The 17,216-nt window shown below is 42.6% G+C and overlaps 1 protein-coding gene across 1 annotated transcript in view; it reads right to left on the bottom strand.

Annotated features, from left to right (window-relative positions):
- ASH1L (ASH1 like histone lysine methyltransferase) overlaps positions 1 to 17,216 on the bottom strand; it is a 197,686-nt gene that overhangs the window by 87,493 nt on the left and 92,977 nt on the right. The window contains 1 exon segment of the mRNA XM_043568552.1: positions 6,447 to 6,626. Coding sequence (XP_043424487.1) covers positions 6,447 to 6,626 — 180 coding nt within the window.

The raw sequence follows: 17,216 nt of genomic DNA, 5'->3' as shown, positions 1-17,216 counted from the left end.
ATTCCGCCATAAAAATGAATGAAATCTTGAAATCTGCAACAACATGGATGGACTGCGAGGGCATCAGGCTAAGGGGAGGAAGCCAAACACACAAAGAGAAATACCGTATGATTTCGACTACATGTGGAATCTAAAAAACAACAAAAACCCCAAAACTCAAAAAACAAAATACCAAGCTCACAGAGAGAGCGTGTTGGTGTTGTCAGAAGCGGGGGGATTTCAGGGGACTGGGATGGGTGAAATGGGTGAAAGGAGTCAAAAGGGGAAAGCTTCCGGTCATTAGATAAATAAGCCATGGGACGGAATGTCCCATACAGCACGGCAACTGTAGTTAATAATGCTGTAGTGCACACTGGGAAGTTGACAGGAAAATAGATCTTAAGAGTTCTCATGGCAGGGGCACCTGGCTGGCTCAGTCAGTGGAGTGTGCCACCCTTGATCTCAGGGCTGTGAGTTCGAGCCCCATGCTGGCTGTAGAGATTACTGACAAATAAAATCTTAAAAAAAAAAAAAAAGTTCTCAGGGCAAGAAAAAATTTTGTCACTATGTCTGCTAACAGGTGTTCACTAGACTTATTGTGATCATGTCATATACGAATATTAAATCATTATATGGCACACCCGAAATTAATATAATGTGGGATGTACATTACAGCTCAATAAAGATAAAATAATTTAAAAAACACACCTTTACTTGGGTTACTTTCACTTTCTTAGCGACTAAAATAAAAAATCAGATACATTGAATTTTCAACTTGCTTCGCCTAAAAGTGATCTGTGTGACTGGACCTTTCACCAGCTCAGTATTTCCATCTATATACAAACTATACGGTTCAACAGCTTCATTTAACACATAAATTTCATTTCTATGATTCTAGAGAGAAAAAGTAATTTGCCCAAAATGACAGTGAAGCCCAAAGGCCCCCATCAAGGTGCTGTCTCACCAGAGTATCCTCTAAGCCTGGGGACGCCTGGGGGCCTCAGTCAGTTCAGCGTCCAAGTCTTGATTTCAGCTCTGGTCATGACCTCCCGGTTCAGTTCATGGGTTTGGTTCAGTGCGGTCCGGACTGGACTCCGCGCTCACAGTATGGAGCCTGCTTGGGATTCTCTCTCTGCTTCTCTCTCTGTCCCTCCCCCGACTTACACTTCCTCTCTCAAGATAAATAAGTAAACTTAAAAAAAAAAATACACACACACACCCCCTAAGTCTTAAATTCAATCTCCAAGGTACTTGACAGATACCTGATATTACATATTCCGTTGAATTCCTTTTAGATAAAATAAAATCTAAATTCCAAAGTAACACAGCATTGTCCTCACTTCAAAAAGTGCAGACAAATATAAAATAAGACATGTGAACCCCATAATCTAAAGGGTTCAGTAGATACAATAACGCTCACTCTCCCCACATATCCACATGTAACCCCCAGAAACTGGGAATATGCCGAAGGAATTAAGGTTTCTAATCTGTTGATTTAGAGACAGGGATAGTAGTCTGGATAATCCAGGTGAGCCCAATATAATCACAAGGGTCCTTATAAATGGAAGAGGAAGTTAAAGGCACAGTCAGCGAAAACAGAACCAAGCTTGAAGTGACAAAATGCGAGGACTCAACCTGTCATTGAGGGTTTGAAGACAGAAGGAACCCCATCCACGACATGTGGGGTAGCCTCTAGAAGCTGGAGAGGCAAGGAAGAGCCTCCAGAAGGAATACGGCAAGAAAAACCTTGCCAACACCTTGATTTTATTTTGCCTGCAGAGATTCACTTGACCTTCTGACCTCAGGAACTGTAAGACGATACATCTGTGTTGCTTCAAGCAACTTGAGTGACCTGGCAGAGAGGGCAGAGAAAACCGATGTACAGGCTAACCTCCATGAGCAGTGTGTTGACTGTATCCCAAGACATTTTTTGGTACCTATAGAAAGGAACATTAATAATGGAGGTTTTCTTAAACCAAGGAGTACTGTCTGTACGACTTTTTTTCTGGTATTTTAGCTAATGACATTATCATCCACCCAGGAATACAAAACAAAACACAGGGATCTTCACTGACTCTCATCCTGTCCTTTACACTCTTCACGCCAGACCATCTGATCAATCTTTAATCCTTTTCAACTGTAACAATGACATTTTCTTTCTTTTTTAAATGTTTACTTATTTTTGAGAGAGACCGAATGCAAGTTGGGGAAGGGTAGGGAGAGAGGGAGACACAGAATCCGAAGCAGGCTCCAGGCTCTGAGCTGTCAGCACTGGGCCCGACGCGGGGCTTGAACCCATGAACCGCGAGATCACGACCTGAGCAGAAACCAAGCGTGAGACGCTAAACCGACTGAGCCACCCAGGCACCCCCTGCGTCTTAAAAATTTGTTTTAACTTTTAATTCCAGTAGAGTTAACATACAGTGTACTGTGAGTTTCAGGTGTACATGGGAGTGATTCAGCACCTCCACGCATCACCCGGTGCTCACCACAACAGGTGCAACTCCCTCATCCCTGGCACCTGTTTCACCCACACCTGTGCCCCCTCCTTCTAGCGACCACCTATGTGTTCTCTAGAGCGAAGAGACCGTTTCTTGGTGTGACTCTTTCGTTTTCTCTGTTTGTTTTGTTTCTTAAATTCCACATAGGAGGGAAGTCACATCCCCTCATAACTTTTTAAAGCCTATAATGATTTATATACAAGAGTAACTTTGCAATTTCTTTGTACCCTTCTGTGGCCCCAGAAACAACCTGGCAGAAAATGGAAGATTTTCTGGGCAGCAGTGAAACCGTTCTGTGGGATATTACAAAGGTGGACACATGTCGTTAGACATTTATGAAAACCCACACAACGTACAACACCAAGAGAGAACCCTCACGTCAGCTGTGACTTTGGGCGATAAGGATGTGTCAGTGCAAGGTGACTGATTATAATAGACGTAACGCTGCGCTGCAGGATGTTGACGGTAGGGGAGGCTGCGCGAGCAGGGGTGTATGCAAACTCTCTCTCACTGTGTATCAATTTTGTTGTGAACCTAAAACTGCTCTAAAGAATTCTTCCTTAACTAAAAAACAAAACAAAGAAAAAACCCCACAAATTGCTACCAACAACAACCAGGCAGCCCATAAAAATATACTGGCTTCACAGTTTGGAAGAATGCATACCTGTATCAATCTGATCAATGTTTTAAAAATATCCCAGAATAGGGCCTGCCTGGGTGGCTCGGTTGGCTAGTGTCCAGCTCTTGGTTTCGGCTCAGGTCATGATCTCATGGTTTGTGAGCTCCAGCCCTGTGCCCATCCAGCTCTGCACTGACAGTGCAGAGCCTGCTTGGGATTCTCTCTCTCCCTCTCTCTGTCCCTCCCCTGCTTGTGTGCTCTCTCTCAAAATAAATAACTTACAAAAAACACAATATTCCTATAAACCATTTTCTTCCTACTTATTTTTAAAAATTTCACTTATTTATTCATTTATTTTTGAGATAGAATCCCAAGCAGGCTCTGCACTGTCAGCACAGGGCCTGGTGCGGGGCTCAAACTCATGGACTATGAGATCATGACCTGAACTGAAATCTAGAGTCCGATGCTTAGCCGACTGAACCACTCAGGTGCCTCCCCCTCCCCCCGCCCACCTACTTATTTCTAAGAGGTGAATAGCTAGTTGTAACATAAACAAGGTGATATTTTAGTCCATTCTCCGAGTGAAAGACTTTTGTCTGACCAGAGACATTTTACAACACAGATGTGGTCGAAGATACTGATCTTTTGATTCACAATCTGACTTTATTATTAATCTCCCATTTTTAGGGATTTAATCCAGAAAAAAACACATTTATAGAAACAAAAGCAAAACTTGAAATTAATTTTTTTTAGCAGAAAACTTGATAAATATATTTGTTTTCTCTGTTCAGCAAAAACACTGCTTAAAATTGTAACTGGAAAAAAAAATAGCTCTTTCCAAAATACATTTCCATTTTCTCACTTGTAGTGACTGAATGCTAGTTATTTTTCAGGCATCATCAACTGGAATATGAACCCTGATTTCCCAGCCTGAAGTGTGGTTCCATGACGATGTTCTGGCCAGGGTCTATAAATGAGGTTTTCAACTCTCCTTTCTCATCAGCCTGAGCTGCTATATATAACACATTACCAGAGACTGGGGGGGGTGTCAGCAACACATTTTTATTTCTCACTCTTCTGGAGGCTGGGATGTCCAAGATCAGGGGTGAGTTCCAGTGAGAACTCTCTCCCTGGCGTGCAGGGCCACCTTCCTGCTACTCCTCATATAGTGGAAGGAGGCCATGTCTCTGTGTTTCTTCTTAGAAGGCCGCTGACCCTACTCACAAAGGGCAACGTCCTCATGACCTAATTACTTCCCAAAGTTCCTGCCTCCAAAGACCATCACACTGGGGATTGGGGATTCAAGTCTGGGTAGGAGTGGGAAGACGTGTCCACTCCATACTGCTTCCTTACAGAGAAGATGGACACTTTTCACTCCCTTTCTTCTTTTCCGCTTTCTACAAGGAAGACCTGATGGCTGAGCTCTAGCTGCTATGTTGGAACAAGAAGAAACCACAGAAACGGAAGCCTAATGCTGAAATGGAGGGACAGAAACAAAGGAGTCTAGATCTGTGAGGAAACTGAAGACACCATATTAACCTTGAAGTTTGTATTTTGTAACACTAAAAAAAAAATTTTTTTTTTTAACGTTTATTCATTTTTGAGAGAGAGAAACTGAGCACGACCAGGGGAGGGGCAGAGAGACAGGGAGACACAGAATCCGAAGCAGGCTCCAGGCTCCCAGCTGTCAGCACAGAGCCTGACGCGGGGCTCGAACTCATGAACCGTGAGATCACGACCTGAGCCGAAGTCGGACATTCAACAGACTGAGCCACCCAGGCGCCCCTCGTGACATTTTTTAAGTTAAAGGAAAAGAAATGTGTATCTTCTTAAATTCTGGAGTACTTGAATTTCCTATCATCGGCATCTGCAACGAATAAGCTTAATGAATAAAACATTTTCATGATCCTAGAAGCAAGAATGGGGTACAAGGAGTTTATGTGGAATCTACCTCAGTGGTCAATCAATAGAAAACTTTTCACTGCAAAATAAGGTGCTGTGGCTCACGTGCAGACACTTCAACCTCGCCGAGTCGGACATACGTCTAAAATGTAACCTTTCCTTCACACCCTCACGACCTTTTGACGGACGCCGAGTGTCTGTTGTTGCAGCCCTGTCATACACTGTCTGCTCTGTCACTAGAGTTATCCAAAAACACACACAACACACACACACTTTTCCTTTCTTAAAAATACCACGTTGGGGCACCTGGGTGGCTCAGTCGGTTGGGTGACTGATCGGGGGCGCTTGAGATCAGGTCCTGATATCATAGTTCACAGGTTTGAGCCTCATGTCGGGCTCTGTGCTGATGGCACGGAGCCTGCTTGGGATTCTCTCTCTCTCCCTGCCCCTCCCCCACTGGAGTTCTTTCGTTTTCTTCCCCTCTCTCTCTCCCTCTCAAAATAAATAAATAAACTTAAAAAATTCATCATGTTTATACACAATGACACAGTCAGTTGATGTCTCTTTCAGGCTCTACACCTTCTTTTTTTTCTTTTTTAGAGATTTTATTTTTTAGTAATTTCCACACCCAACATGGGGCTCAAACCCACAACCCCAAGACCAAGAGTCACATGTTCTGCCGACTGAGCTGGCCAGGCACCCTTGGGCTCTACACATTCTTAATTGAGCTGCTTCTTGAGCTGCTCCTCCCGAAGGGATAGGACGTTCCTACAAGGAGCGTATTTCACTCCTCCAGCAAAGTGTTTGAAGACACAGAAAACACTCAACCAATGAGGAATGAATGTAAAAAATCAAGATCATTTTAGATACCCACATAGTACCATTTCTCTTATTTTTAAAAAAGAAAAAAGATACCGCTAGAAAGGCAGAGAGAAGAACAGGGAAGATGCTGAAACTATTATTACACCAAATGTTAAGTAATTAGAATTAAAAAAAATTGAAACAGGGGCGCCTGGGTCAGTCGGTTGAGCGTCCGACTTCGGCTCAGATCATGATCTCACGGTCTGTGAGTGCAAGCCCCGCGTCAGGCTCTGTGCTGACAGCTCGGAGCCTGGAGCCTGGAGCCTGGAGCCTGCTTTGGATTCTGTGTCTCCTTCTCTCTCTGCCCTTCCCCTGGTCATGCTCACTCTCTCTCTCAAAAATAAACAAACAGTAAAAAAAAATTTTTTTTAAAAAATTGAAACAAAACCCAAAAGAGCAGGAAGGTAATTAGCCCCGAACAACACAGCGCAGTGTCACGAGCATAGTGGACGCTGCGGTGTCTGTGATGAGGTCAGTATTTGTGGGCCCTGCACTCATATGGTGTTTTTTGATAGTCAAAGTATCATTTCAAGCACGGAAGAATGGTCTTTAAGACACGCCGGCTGACAGATGCGACTACTTACTCTGCAGTTTTGTAAACGTCAGAATACAGCCCTGCTTTCTGATACTTCTTCTTTGGGGGACGTGGGGCCTTCTTCTCCCTTGGGATGAGAGAAAGCACAGGCTGCAAGCTACCTTCAGGTTCGGGAGGCTTGGCTGGGGTTTCAGGAGGACCGGGAATCTCAACTGTTGTTTCAGTAAAGCTAGAAAGAGAGTTTAAAGGTAATTTTTATTACTGTCTATTCAAAAAACACCACAGCAAGTAAAACATGAGATACAGCACTTCCTCATCTGACTGTGATGGAGTAACAGATGCCACTCTGGTCCTCCCAACAGAAACTAGTAGAAATATGGTAAACTACTATAAACCTACAGAAAGTTTAGGGCACCTGGGTGGCTCAGTCGGTTAAAAGTCTGACTTCAGCTCAGGTCGTGATCTCGCGGTTCGTGAGTTCAAGCCCCATGTTGGGCTTTGGGCTGACAGCCCACAGTCCGGAACCTGCTTCGGATTCTGTGTCTCCCTGTCTCTCTGCCCCTCCCCCCTTGCGCTCTGGCTCTCTCTCTCAAAAATAAATAAACATTGAAACTGGAGAAAGTTTACAAAACAATGATCAGACATTAGACAACACTGTAGGATTGTGATCACCAAGAAAATTGAACAGAAAGAAAAAAATAGAAATAAGAACTGCGTTCACAGGGAGGATGATGATGGAGGGAGTAGAGCCACAGCAGAGAACAGCCAACAACATAAACCGAAAAGACAGAGAACGCTGAGGGCACTCGGGCTGGTGAGGCAGAGCACTGGTGTGGAGAAAGCCACGGAGGAAAGTAATTCTAGACTAAAGTCCGGGTGGTACCTACACAGGATGAAATTCTCTAAAGCCAGACAAAGAGCTACCAGAGTGCTGGGACCTGAACAAGTCCAAGAACTCGTACATGATGGTCGCTACTCTGATTCCACTAGGCAGAGTGGAGAGAAACTGCAGGGCATTCCACAGACAATCCAGAGGGTAGTGTCACCCAGTTTCATAGGACTCAACTATCCCTAGACCAAAGACTAGCACTAATAAAGCTTAAAAACAGTCTTCCAAAGGATCTAAACTGAACCACAAGTAACTTAACTGCCTACCAAAAAAACTGTGAACATTTGGAAAAGAACAAAAACTAGATACACAATTATGTGACATCTACAAAGTAAAAAAATTCATAATGAAAAAACCCCAAAGATTCATGGCCAAATATTTTCCAAATTTGATACAAAGTACAAGCTCAAAGTTCCAAGAAGCTAAACAAGCCATTAACAATATAAACTCCAATACAGCAAGGTGTATCACAGTAAACTGCTAAATAAATACCGAAAAGTTTTTAAAAGCCAGAGGAAAAAATAAACAATCTATACAGGAGTACAAAAACAGGAATGAGTATTTCATGTCTGAAACAATTCAAGGCTGAAGGCAATGAGATAACATCTTTAAGTGCTGGAGGAGGAGGAGGAGGAGGAGGAGGAGGAGAAGGAGGAGGAGGAGGAGGAAGAAAAAGCCTGTCCAAGTAGAATTCTAAGTCAATCAAAAACATTTTTTAATGTTTATTTCTGAGAAAAAGGTAGAGAGAGAGAGAGAGAGAGAGAGAGAGACTGACTGTGCACACATGAGGGAGAAGCAGAGGAGACAGGGAGAGTCCGAGCAGACTTCGGTGCTGTCAGCACAGACCCTGATGTGGGGCTCGAACCCACAAACCGTGAGATCATGACCTGAGCCGAAGTCAGACGCTTAACTGACCGAGCCACCCAGGCACCCCTATCAAAAACATCTTTAGGGGCGCCTGGGTGGCTCAGCCGATTAAGCGTCCGACTTCAGCTCAGGTCACAATCTCGTGGTTAGTGGGTTCGAGCCCCGCGTCAGGCTCTGTGTTGACAGCTCAGAGCTTAGAACCTGCTTTGGATTCTGTCTTTCTCTGCCCCTCCCCAACTTGCACTCTGTCTCTCTCAAAGATAAATAAACATTTAAAAAGTTTTTTTTTAATCTTTAAAAATTAAGTTGATTCTAGCTCCAGGCAAAGATGGAATAGATATTGCCACTTATCCTTGCACTAGGTACAAGGAAAAACCCTGGAAAATATACATAAAATAAAAATAAGCAAGCAGATTGGTTAGGGACCTTAGGCCCAAAACAATGACATGGCAGGGAATGGGTTTTTCTATTTCCATGAAAACCACATCACTGGGCTATTGCACTGAATTTGTAGATTGCTTTGGGTGGTTCTGAGATCTTAACAACATTAAGTCTTCCAGTCCCTGAACGCAGGCTGTCTTTCCATTTATTTATGTCTTCTTTAATTTGACTGAACAATGATTTGTAGCTTTCAATGTACAAGTTTTGCCTTGCTAAGTTTATTCTTTTTTTTTAATAAAAAATTTTTTTCAATGTTTATTTTTGATAAAAAGTGTAAGCAAACAGGGGAGGGGCAGAGAGACAGAATCTGAGGCAGGCTCCCAGCTCCACGCTGTCAGCACAGAGCCCGACGCAGGGCTCGAACTCACGGACCACGAGATCAGGACCTGAGCCGAGGTCGGACGCTTAACCGACTGAGCCACCTAGGTGCCCTCCCCTCCTTTTTTTTTTAATTTTCTTTTTTAAGTTTCTTCTTAAGTAAGCTCTACACCCAACATGGGGCTTGAACTCACGACCCCAAGATCGAGTCGCATGGCTCCACCTACTGAGCCCCCCGGGGCCCCTTGCTAAGTTTATTCTTAGGTCTGTTCTTTTTGATGCCACTGTAAGAAGAACTGTTTTTGTAATTTCCTTCTTAGAAAATTATCAGTGTATAGAAACGCAACTGATTCTGTGTTTTCAAGTTTGCTGAACTTGTTCAAAAGCTTCTACAGCTGTTTTGTTTGAGATCTTTAAGGGCTCATGTAAGATCACAGCATCTGTGACCACAGCTCATCATACTGCTTCCTTTACACTTTTGAAGCCTTTTACTCCTTTTTCTTGCCTGACTACATCAGTCAGCAATTTTAATACTAGGCTGAATTAAAGCAGCAAAAGTGGACATTCTTCCTCATTTCTGATATTAGGGGAAAAGTTCTCAATCTCTCACCATGGATCCTGTTAGCTGCAGGGTTTTTTGTCTAAGGCCTTCAATATGTTGAGGTAGTTTTCCTGTTCCCAGACTGCTCACTTTTTATCATAAACGAGTTAGTCTGTGAAATTACGTTTCTACACTTATTGATACGATTGTGTGATTTTTCTTCTTTAGCCTTTTGATGCGATGAGGAACCTTAATATGCTTTTAGATGTTGAACAAGTCTTTTATAACTGGGATAAATCATCCTTGGTACTTGGTAACAGGATCAATCGATTTATCTATCTATCCAATCAATTAATTTGTTATTTCTCTTTTCACCTGTTCTTATTTGTTTGTTTGATTGATGGATTGGTTGCTGTTCTCCTTATCAGGCAAATTCATTTCTACTTCTGTGCCTTACCTTCTTTTTCTGTAATCAAAAACAACTTCTGCTTTCCTGTTTATCACCTGCATACATCAATTCTCCCAGTGCCACGTTTCCCCGAGTGCTGTCCATAGGCTACACACATCAGAATTACCATGAGTGCTTATAAGACATGCAAATGCCCATCCACAGATTTTTAAAAATTCTCCTTAGTGAAGTCTGAGTGGACAACGTCCCGCCCTTGCCGGTGTCTACACCAACACTGGGCTCTCTCTCCACAAGTGCATCCATCTCATTCTACTCAGGCTCTGACACCCTAGGCGGGGTTGATGTTCTCTCCACTTTGTCCCAGGCCCCAACTCTTCGCTCCATTAGGTCTCCAACACCCAACTCAGGGTCACCATGGTTTCCATACGCCATGTGGACACCTAGACCTAACGACTTTAAGACTGAATTTTTCAGGGCACCTGGGTGGGCTCAGTCGGTTGAGCATCTGATTCTTGATTTCGACTTAGGTCATGATCTCATGGTTCATGAGGTGGAGCCCCATGTCTGGGTCTGCACTGTCAGGGCAGAGCTTGCCTGGGATTCTCTCTCTGTCCTTCCCCTATTGGCATTCTCTCTCTCAAGATAAATGAACATTAAAAAGAAAAAGAAAAGAAGATTGAAGTTTTCTTTTTAATTTTTTTGTTTATTTTTGAGAGAGAGAGAGAGAGCGAGTGAGTGACAGCGAGTGCGGGAGAGGGTCAAAGAGAGAGGGAGAGACAGAGAGGGAAACACAGAATCTGAAGCAGGTTCCAGGCTCTGAGCTGTCAGCACAGAGCCTGATGGGGGGCTCAAGCTCACGGACCAAGAGATCATGACCTGAGCTGACGTCAGACACCCAACTGACTGAGCCACCCAGGTGCCCCAAGACTGAATTTTTCAAGAAAAAAAAGAGGAAGAGGTAATGCACATTAAAATATGGTTCATCACAGGGTGCCTGGTGGCTCAGTGGGTTAAGCATCCAACTTTGGCTCAGGTCATGATCTCGCAGTTCATAGGTTTGAGCCCTGTGTCGGGCTCTGCGCTGACAGCTCAGAGCCTGGAGCCTGTTTTGGATTCTGTGTCCCTCTCTCTCCATCCCTCTCCAGCTCGCACTCTGTGTCTCTCTCTCAAAAATAAACAAACGTTAAAAAAATACATGGTTTCATAATGTATCTATCTACATCAATACAGTAATTTGGGGACACCTGGGTGGCTCAGTCAGTTAAGCGTCTGACTTTGGCTCAGGTCATGATCTCGCCATTCCTAACTTTGACCCCAGCGTCAGGCTCTGTGCTGACAGCTTGGAGCATGGAGCCTGCTTGAGATCCTGTGTCTCCGTCTCTCTCATTCCCTCCCCTGCTTGTGCTCTTTCTCAAAAATAAACATTAAAAAAACTAAATTATTAAAAAAATGCAGTAATTTGTTTACTTTGTGTGTGTGTTTGCTTTATAAAAGTAGGACCAGCTAGTATATCATTTTTAGGAACTTGTTTTTTTTTTTTTTTTAACTTAATGTTTATAAGATTCATCCACTATTATTACATTATCAGCTGTAATTCATGAATCTCTATTACCATATCATTTTCCATTGCGTGGAAAACTGTGTTTATTCCTTTTCATGGTAATGTTGGATATTTCTATTTTCTACATATTATAATGAATCTTGCCACTACCTTTCCGAAAAGTGTTCTGGTGACTGTTGGGCAAGACTTTCTCTAAAGGGTAACTGCTAGATTACATAGGGTTTATTTGTAACACAATTTTGTTGCTGTTTATGTATTCTGGACACAAAAACTGTACACATCACACGTGTTACAAATTTCCCAGTTTGTAGAAAGTCTTCATATATTTGTCATGCCGTTTTGATGAATGGAAGTTTAGCTTTAATATAATTGAGTATGTCAGTCTTTTTACCTGTATGGGTACTGCTTTTGAGATCTGGCTTATGAACTCCTTTCTGACAATAAAGTTGTGAAGTTTTTTTCATTCCATTATGGATTTAATCAACTGGCAGTTAACTTTTGTATCTGGGATGAGACAGGATCCAATTTCATTCCCGTTACTATGTAATATCAACTTTTAGGGCACAATTCATTAAATACTGTTCTCTGTCCCTGTCCATAAGCAGTGTTACGGTTTCAGGTAGCAAGGTTGCCTTCTCTTACCGAACCAGTTCCGTACTACCTTAACGCACCACGGCTTCAAGAAGTCTGGGGACAAATCTTTTATGTTATTCAGTAATTCCATCCCTTGGAAAATACCCTGGGGAAATTCGTGCCCATATCCACCAGCATTTTTGGGAAATAGTCTCAAAGTCGAAACGACCCAACAGTGAAGCAGAGAACTGAATTCTGTACCGACGACAGAAAGGACTACAGCCACATGCCACAGCACAGATACAGATGTACATGTTGAGCAAAGAAAGGGAAGACACAGAAGTGTATGTCCTGTGCAACTCCATCCAAACGAAGTTCAGTGAGGGTAAACTAAACGACATTGTCTAGGCTTGCAAACTTAAATGGTGTAAAAGAACAAGGTAAGGAGGTGGTTACATCAGAAGTCAGGAAATTGATTTTGGCTAGTGGTGAAGCAGTTTGTGACTGGGGAGGCACATGGGATACTAGCTAGCAGAGTTCTATACATTCACCCCTTCCATGTCTACATCAGTGTTGGCTTTATGAAAAAAAGATGAACTTATTTCTAATGTTTATGTACTTTCTGTAGGTGTATTCCCCTCCCTACTTCCCCCATCATCTCTAAAGAGTTTTTTTTTTTTTTTTTTTTTTTTTAAGTTTGTTTATGTATGTCTGTCTGTCTGTCTCCACCCGGTGTGGGGTTTGAGCTCATGACCATGAGATCAAGAGTCACATGATCCTCCGGTTGAGCCAGCCAGGTGCCTCTAAAGAATTTTAAGGAGAATGGAATGATCCTTTTCTTTCAAGTATGGTAGAAGTTTCTGGTCCTGCTGCTTTCTTTGCAGCAAGATTTTAAATTAAAGATTGGATTTATGGAAAAGAAACACTCAGGTTATCTCTTCTTGAGCAGGTTTTCCCTAGGAATACGTACATTTCAACTGAGTTTTCCAATTTGGGGGGCATAACATGCTTATAGTAGTCATTTTTTAATCTCTCATATACAGCTTATCTCCTTTTTAACTTACAATTTTCTTCACTGATCAACTTTACTAGAAGTTTGTATATTTTATTAGTCTTCAAGGAACTAACTTTGGTCTTCAGTGAGTCTCTCTATTGTACCTTAGCTTTATTTTGTTAATTTAATATATGTTTCATTTCCTTCACTTCCCACTTACCTTTTGGGGCTTATTCTCTGTTTTTTCTCATTTCTTAATTGGACTCACGGTTCATAAATTTTCAGCATTTTAGGAAGTAATATAAGTATTAAAGGCTATGAATCCCACTCTAGCCACCTCTTTAGATACATCCCACAAGTTGATATATGTAGCATAGTGTTGATTCAGTTTTAAGTATTTGAATTATGATTTTATTTTGTCGTTAAATTTTATTTAATTTATTTTAATTTACATCCAAGTTAGTTAGCATATAGTGCAATGATTTCAGGAGTAGAATCCAGTGCTCAACCCAACAAGTGTCTTCCTTAATGCCCCTTGGCCATTTAGCCCATCCCCCGCCCCCCCCACCACCCCTCTAGCAACCCTCAGTTTGTTCTCTGTCTTTTTTTTTTTTTTTTTTTTTTTAATTTTTTTTTTTCAACGTTTATTTATTTTTGGGACAGAGAGAGACAGAGCATGAACGGGGGAGGGGCAGAGAGAGAGGGAGACACAGAATCGGAAACAGGCTCCAGGCTCTGAGCCATCAGCCCAGAGCCTGACGTGGGGCTCGAACTCACAGACCGCGAGATCGTGACCTGGCTGAAGTCAGACGCTTAACCGACTGCGCCACCCAGGCGCCCCTGTTCTCTGTCTTTAAGAGTCTCTTAGGTTTTGTCCCCCTCCCTGTTTTTATGTTATTTTTGCTTCCCTTCCCTTCCCTTATGTTCATCTGTTTTGTATCTTAAAGTCCTCATATGAGTGAAGTCATGGGATATTTGTCTTTCTCTAATTTCACTTAGCATAATACCCTCTAGTTCCATCCACGAAGGTGCAAATGGCAAGATTTCATTCTGATTGCCGAATAATACTCCACTGTGTGTATGTGTATATATATTCTTTATCCATTCACCTGTCGATGGACATTTGGACTCTTTCCATACTTTGGCTAGTGTGGATAGTACTGCTATAAACATGGGGGTGCATGTGCCCCTCAGAAACAGCACACCTGGGGGCACCTGGGCGGCTCAGTCGGTTAAGTGTCCGACTTCGGCTCAGGGCATGATCTCACTGTTCCCGAGCTTGAGCCCCGTGTTGGGCTCTGTGCTGACAGCTCAGAGCCTGGAGCCTGCTTTGGATTCTGTGTCTCCCTCTCTCTCTGCCCCTCCCCCACTTGTGCTCTGTCTCTGTCTCTGTCTCTCTCTCTCTCTCAAAAATAAATAAAATGAAAAAAAAAAAAAACTTAAAAAAACCCCCCAAAACCCAAGAAACAGCACCTATATACCTTGGATAAATACCTAGTAGTGCAATTGCTGGGTCATAGGGTAGTTCTATTTTTAATTTTTTGAGGAACCTCCATACTGTTTTCCAGAGTGGCTGCACCAGTTTGCATTCCCACCAGTAGAGCAAAGGAGAGATGATTTTATTTGTTACACAGCATTTAAAATTTGTCCTTTTTCCTTTTAGAACCAGGGTTTGAACCCAGATTCTTCTGATCTAGAACCCAGCTCATAACCATTATACTATTCTTTTCTTAAACTTAAAAAAAATGTCTACTTAGTTTTGAGGGATAGAGCGAGTGAGCAGGGGAAGGGCAGAGAGAAGGAAGACACAGAATCTGAAGCAGGATCCAGGCTCCGACCTGTCAGCACAGAGCCTGACGTGGGGCCCCAACCCACGAACCCTGAGATCATGACCTGAGCCGAAGTTGGATGCTTAACCGACTGAGTCACCCAGGCGCCCCATAACCATTATTCTTTTGCCATCTGGGTTGTTACTAATCAAATAGTGTCCATGCTCTTTAACATGGAATACAAGGCCCTCTGCATGATCTGGCCCCCACAACCTTTTCTTTAGACTCATTCTCTAAGCTCTAGACCACACTACTAGAATTTGCTCTGTGTTTTGGCCACAAAAGCATTCTTTCACTTCCTTGAACCTGCTCTGCCTTTTCATACTGAGCCCATAATGTGTGCTCTAGCCTCACGCCTTACATAACAGATGAAGTCAATTCTTCGGATTTTAATTAGTAATTACTTCCACAGGGAAGCTAGGTCAATCACCTCAACAATTCGTTCTCATAGCACTAACTCTCCCTACTCATACTTAGGCTGCACAATCCAGGAGGACCGGGAGTGTATCTCTATCTGCTTACCACTCTTACCTACCCTCAGCACATGGGGTAAGTAATTTTGCAATAAACACTTACTGAATGAGGAAATGAATAAATTCCTGCTACATACCAAGTACTGTAGTAGGTTCTAACCAGAAAAAGGTGAAAAATTGCTGCTGCCCCTGGGATCTCATACGTCATGTCCTTTCTTGCACAATCTCCTAAGAGGAGTCCCTCCCAGCACGGGGCTCACACTCACGACCCCCAGGTCAAGAGAGGCATGCTCCCCTGACTGGGCCAGCCAGGCACCGCTACACGGTGCGCTCTTAACGCCCACGCCCACAAAGAGAACAGGATTTGAGAAGAAATGAGGTCATGTGAAGAGAGATACAACTTCTCGACCAGTAAGCTTTCAGTTTCACTGATGTATCTACAAGCTTGTATTACTCATGAAAAAAAAAAAATATCCTGTATATTCTCTAGGAAAAGAAGTCTTTTTTATAGATGATGCAATAGAGACATATAAGAAACCTCTATATGGGATTCACCAAGGTAGATGATAGAGAAAAAGACTGATAACTGTCCTACTGCTGTTTGGCAAGAAAATATAAAGAAAACCAAATGATGCCCCACAACAAACATTAAGGGTTATCATTCTTTTTTTTTTTTTTTTTTTTTTTTTAAGTAATCTCAACGTTTATTTATTTTTGGGACAGAGAGAGACAGAGCATGAATGGGGGAGGGGGCAGAGAGAGAGGGAGACACAGAATCGGAAACAGGCTCCAGGCTCCGAGCCATCAGCCCAGAGCCCGACGCGGGGCTCGAACTCACGGACCGCGAGATCGTGACCTGGCTGAAGTCGGACGCTTAACCGACTGCGCCACCCAGGCGCCCCATAATTTAAGTAATCTCTACACCCAACACGGGGCTCAAACTCACAACCCCAAGATCAAAAGTCACAGGCTCTTCTGACTGAGCCAGCCAGGCGCCCCAGGGTTATCATTGTGACTGCATGTAATGAGCACTTAAAAAACAGGTATGGAACACAACACATACTAATGTCTTCTAATATGCAAAAACGTGCAAATTAAAATAAGCAGCAAGTAACATTTAGGAAGTATATTTCACCTGTATCAGATTGAGGAAGGTTTTCTTTCCCTGCCGCCGGATAAAGATTTTTTTAAAAAGATAATTTCCAGGGTAGATAAGGGTGGGGGGTAAAGAGTACGTGACTATTACCGCATGATGCTAGTCAAAGTATAAACAGACGTGGCTTTTAAGACAGCAGTCTGACAATATATGTTAAGAGGCTTAAAATGTATCTGGCAGTTTCAATTTGTATTTCTCCGTGAACAGAGGGATGCCATTAACTGTGACTGACACGCTACATTTAGTAAAGGAAAAGCCATTTGCAAATGCTGAATATTGTCATTAGCTCATTGAAAAATACCAAATATACCTTCAGGGAATGAATCTGGTTGGATACATAACAAAAGGATTAAATGCTCTTATTTTGGATGACTTTTGGCTCTGTGTTCTATTATCTTTTAGAAAAATGTAAAAATGTAACCAGGACACTATGAAGGAAATAAATCGAACGTGCAGAAAAACGTACGCGATGACAGGAAGACAAGGTCAGAGCATACAGGAGATGGTGTGACAGTAAAAATCATTCCAGGCACACAGCCATATACTGGATAAAACAGGTGACCTCTCTGGGCCTGGACCTCCTCACCTGTAGAGTGAGGGGATTAGATTGAATTGTTACATTCCCTGTGCTTAATTATTTATAATTTGGGGCAGTTATAATAAGAACCCCCCTCTTTTTTTAAACCTAACCCTAACTTACTTTTTTAAAGTAAGTGGGGGAGGGGCAGAGAGAGAAGGAAAGAGAGAGAATCCCAAGCAGGTTCTGCA

Source organism: Prionailurus bengalensis, chromosome E4 (genome assembly GCF_016509475.1).
Source record: "Prionailurus bengalensis isolate Pbe53 chromosome E4, Fcat_Pben_1.1_paternal_pri, whole genome shotgun sequence".
NCBI lineage: Eukaryota > Metazoa > Chordata > Mammalia > Carnivora > Felidae > Prionailurus > Prionailurus bengalensis.
The sequence above is the reverse complement of the archived record's forward strand: the minus strand, read 5'-3'. Positions and strand labels throughout refer to the sequence as shown.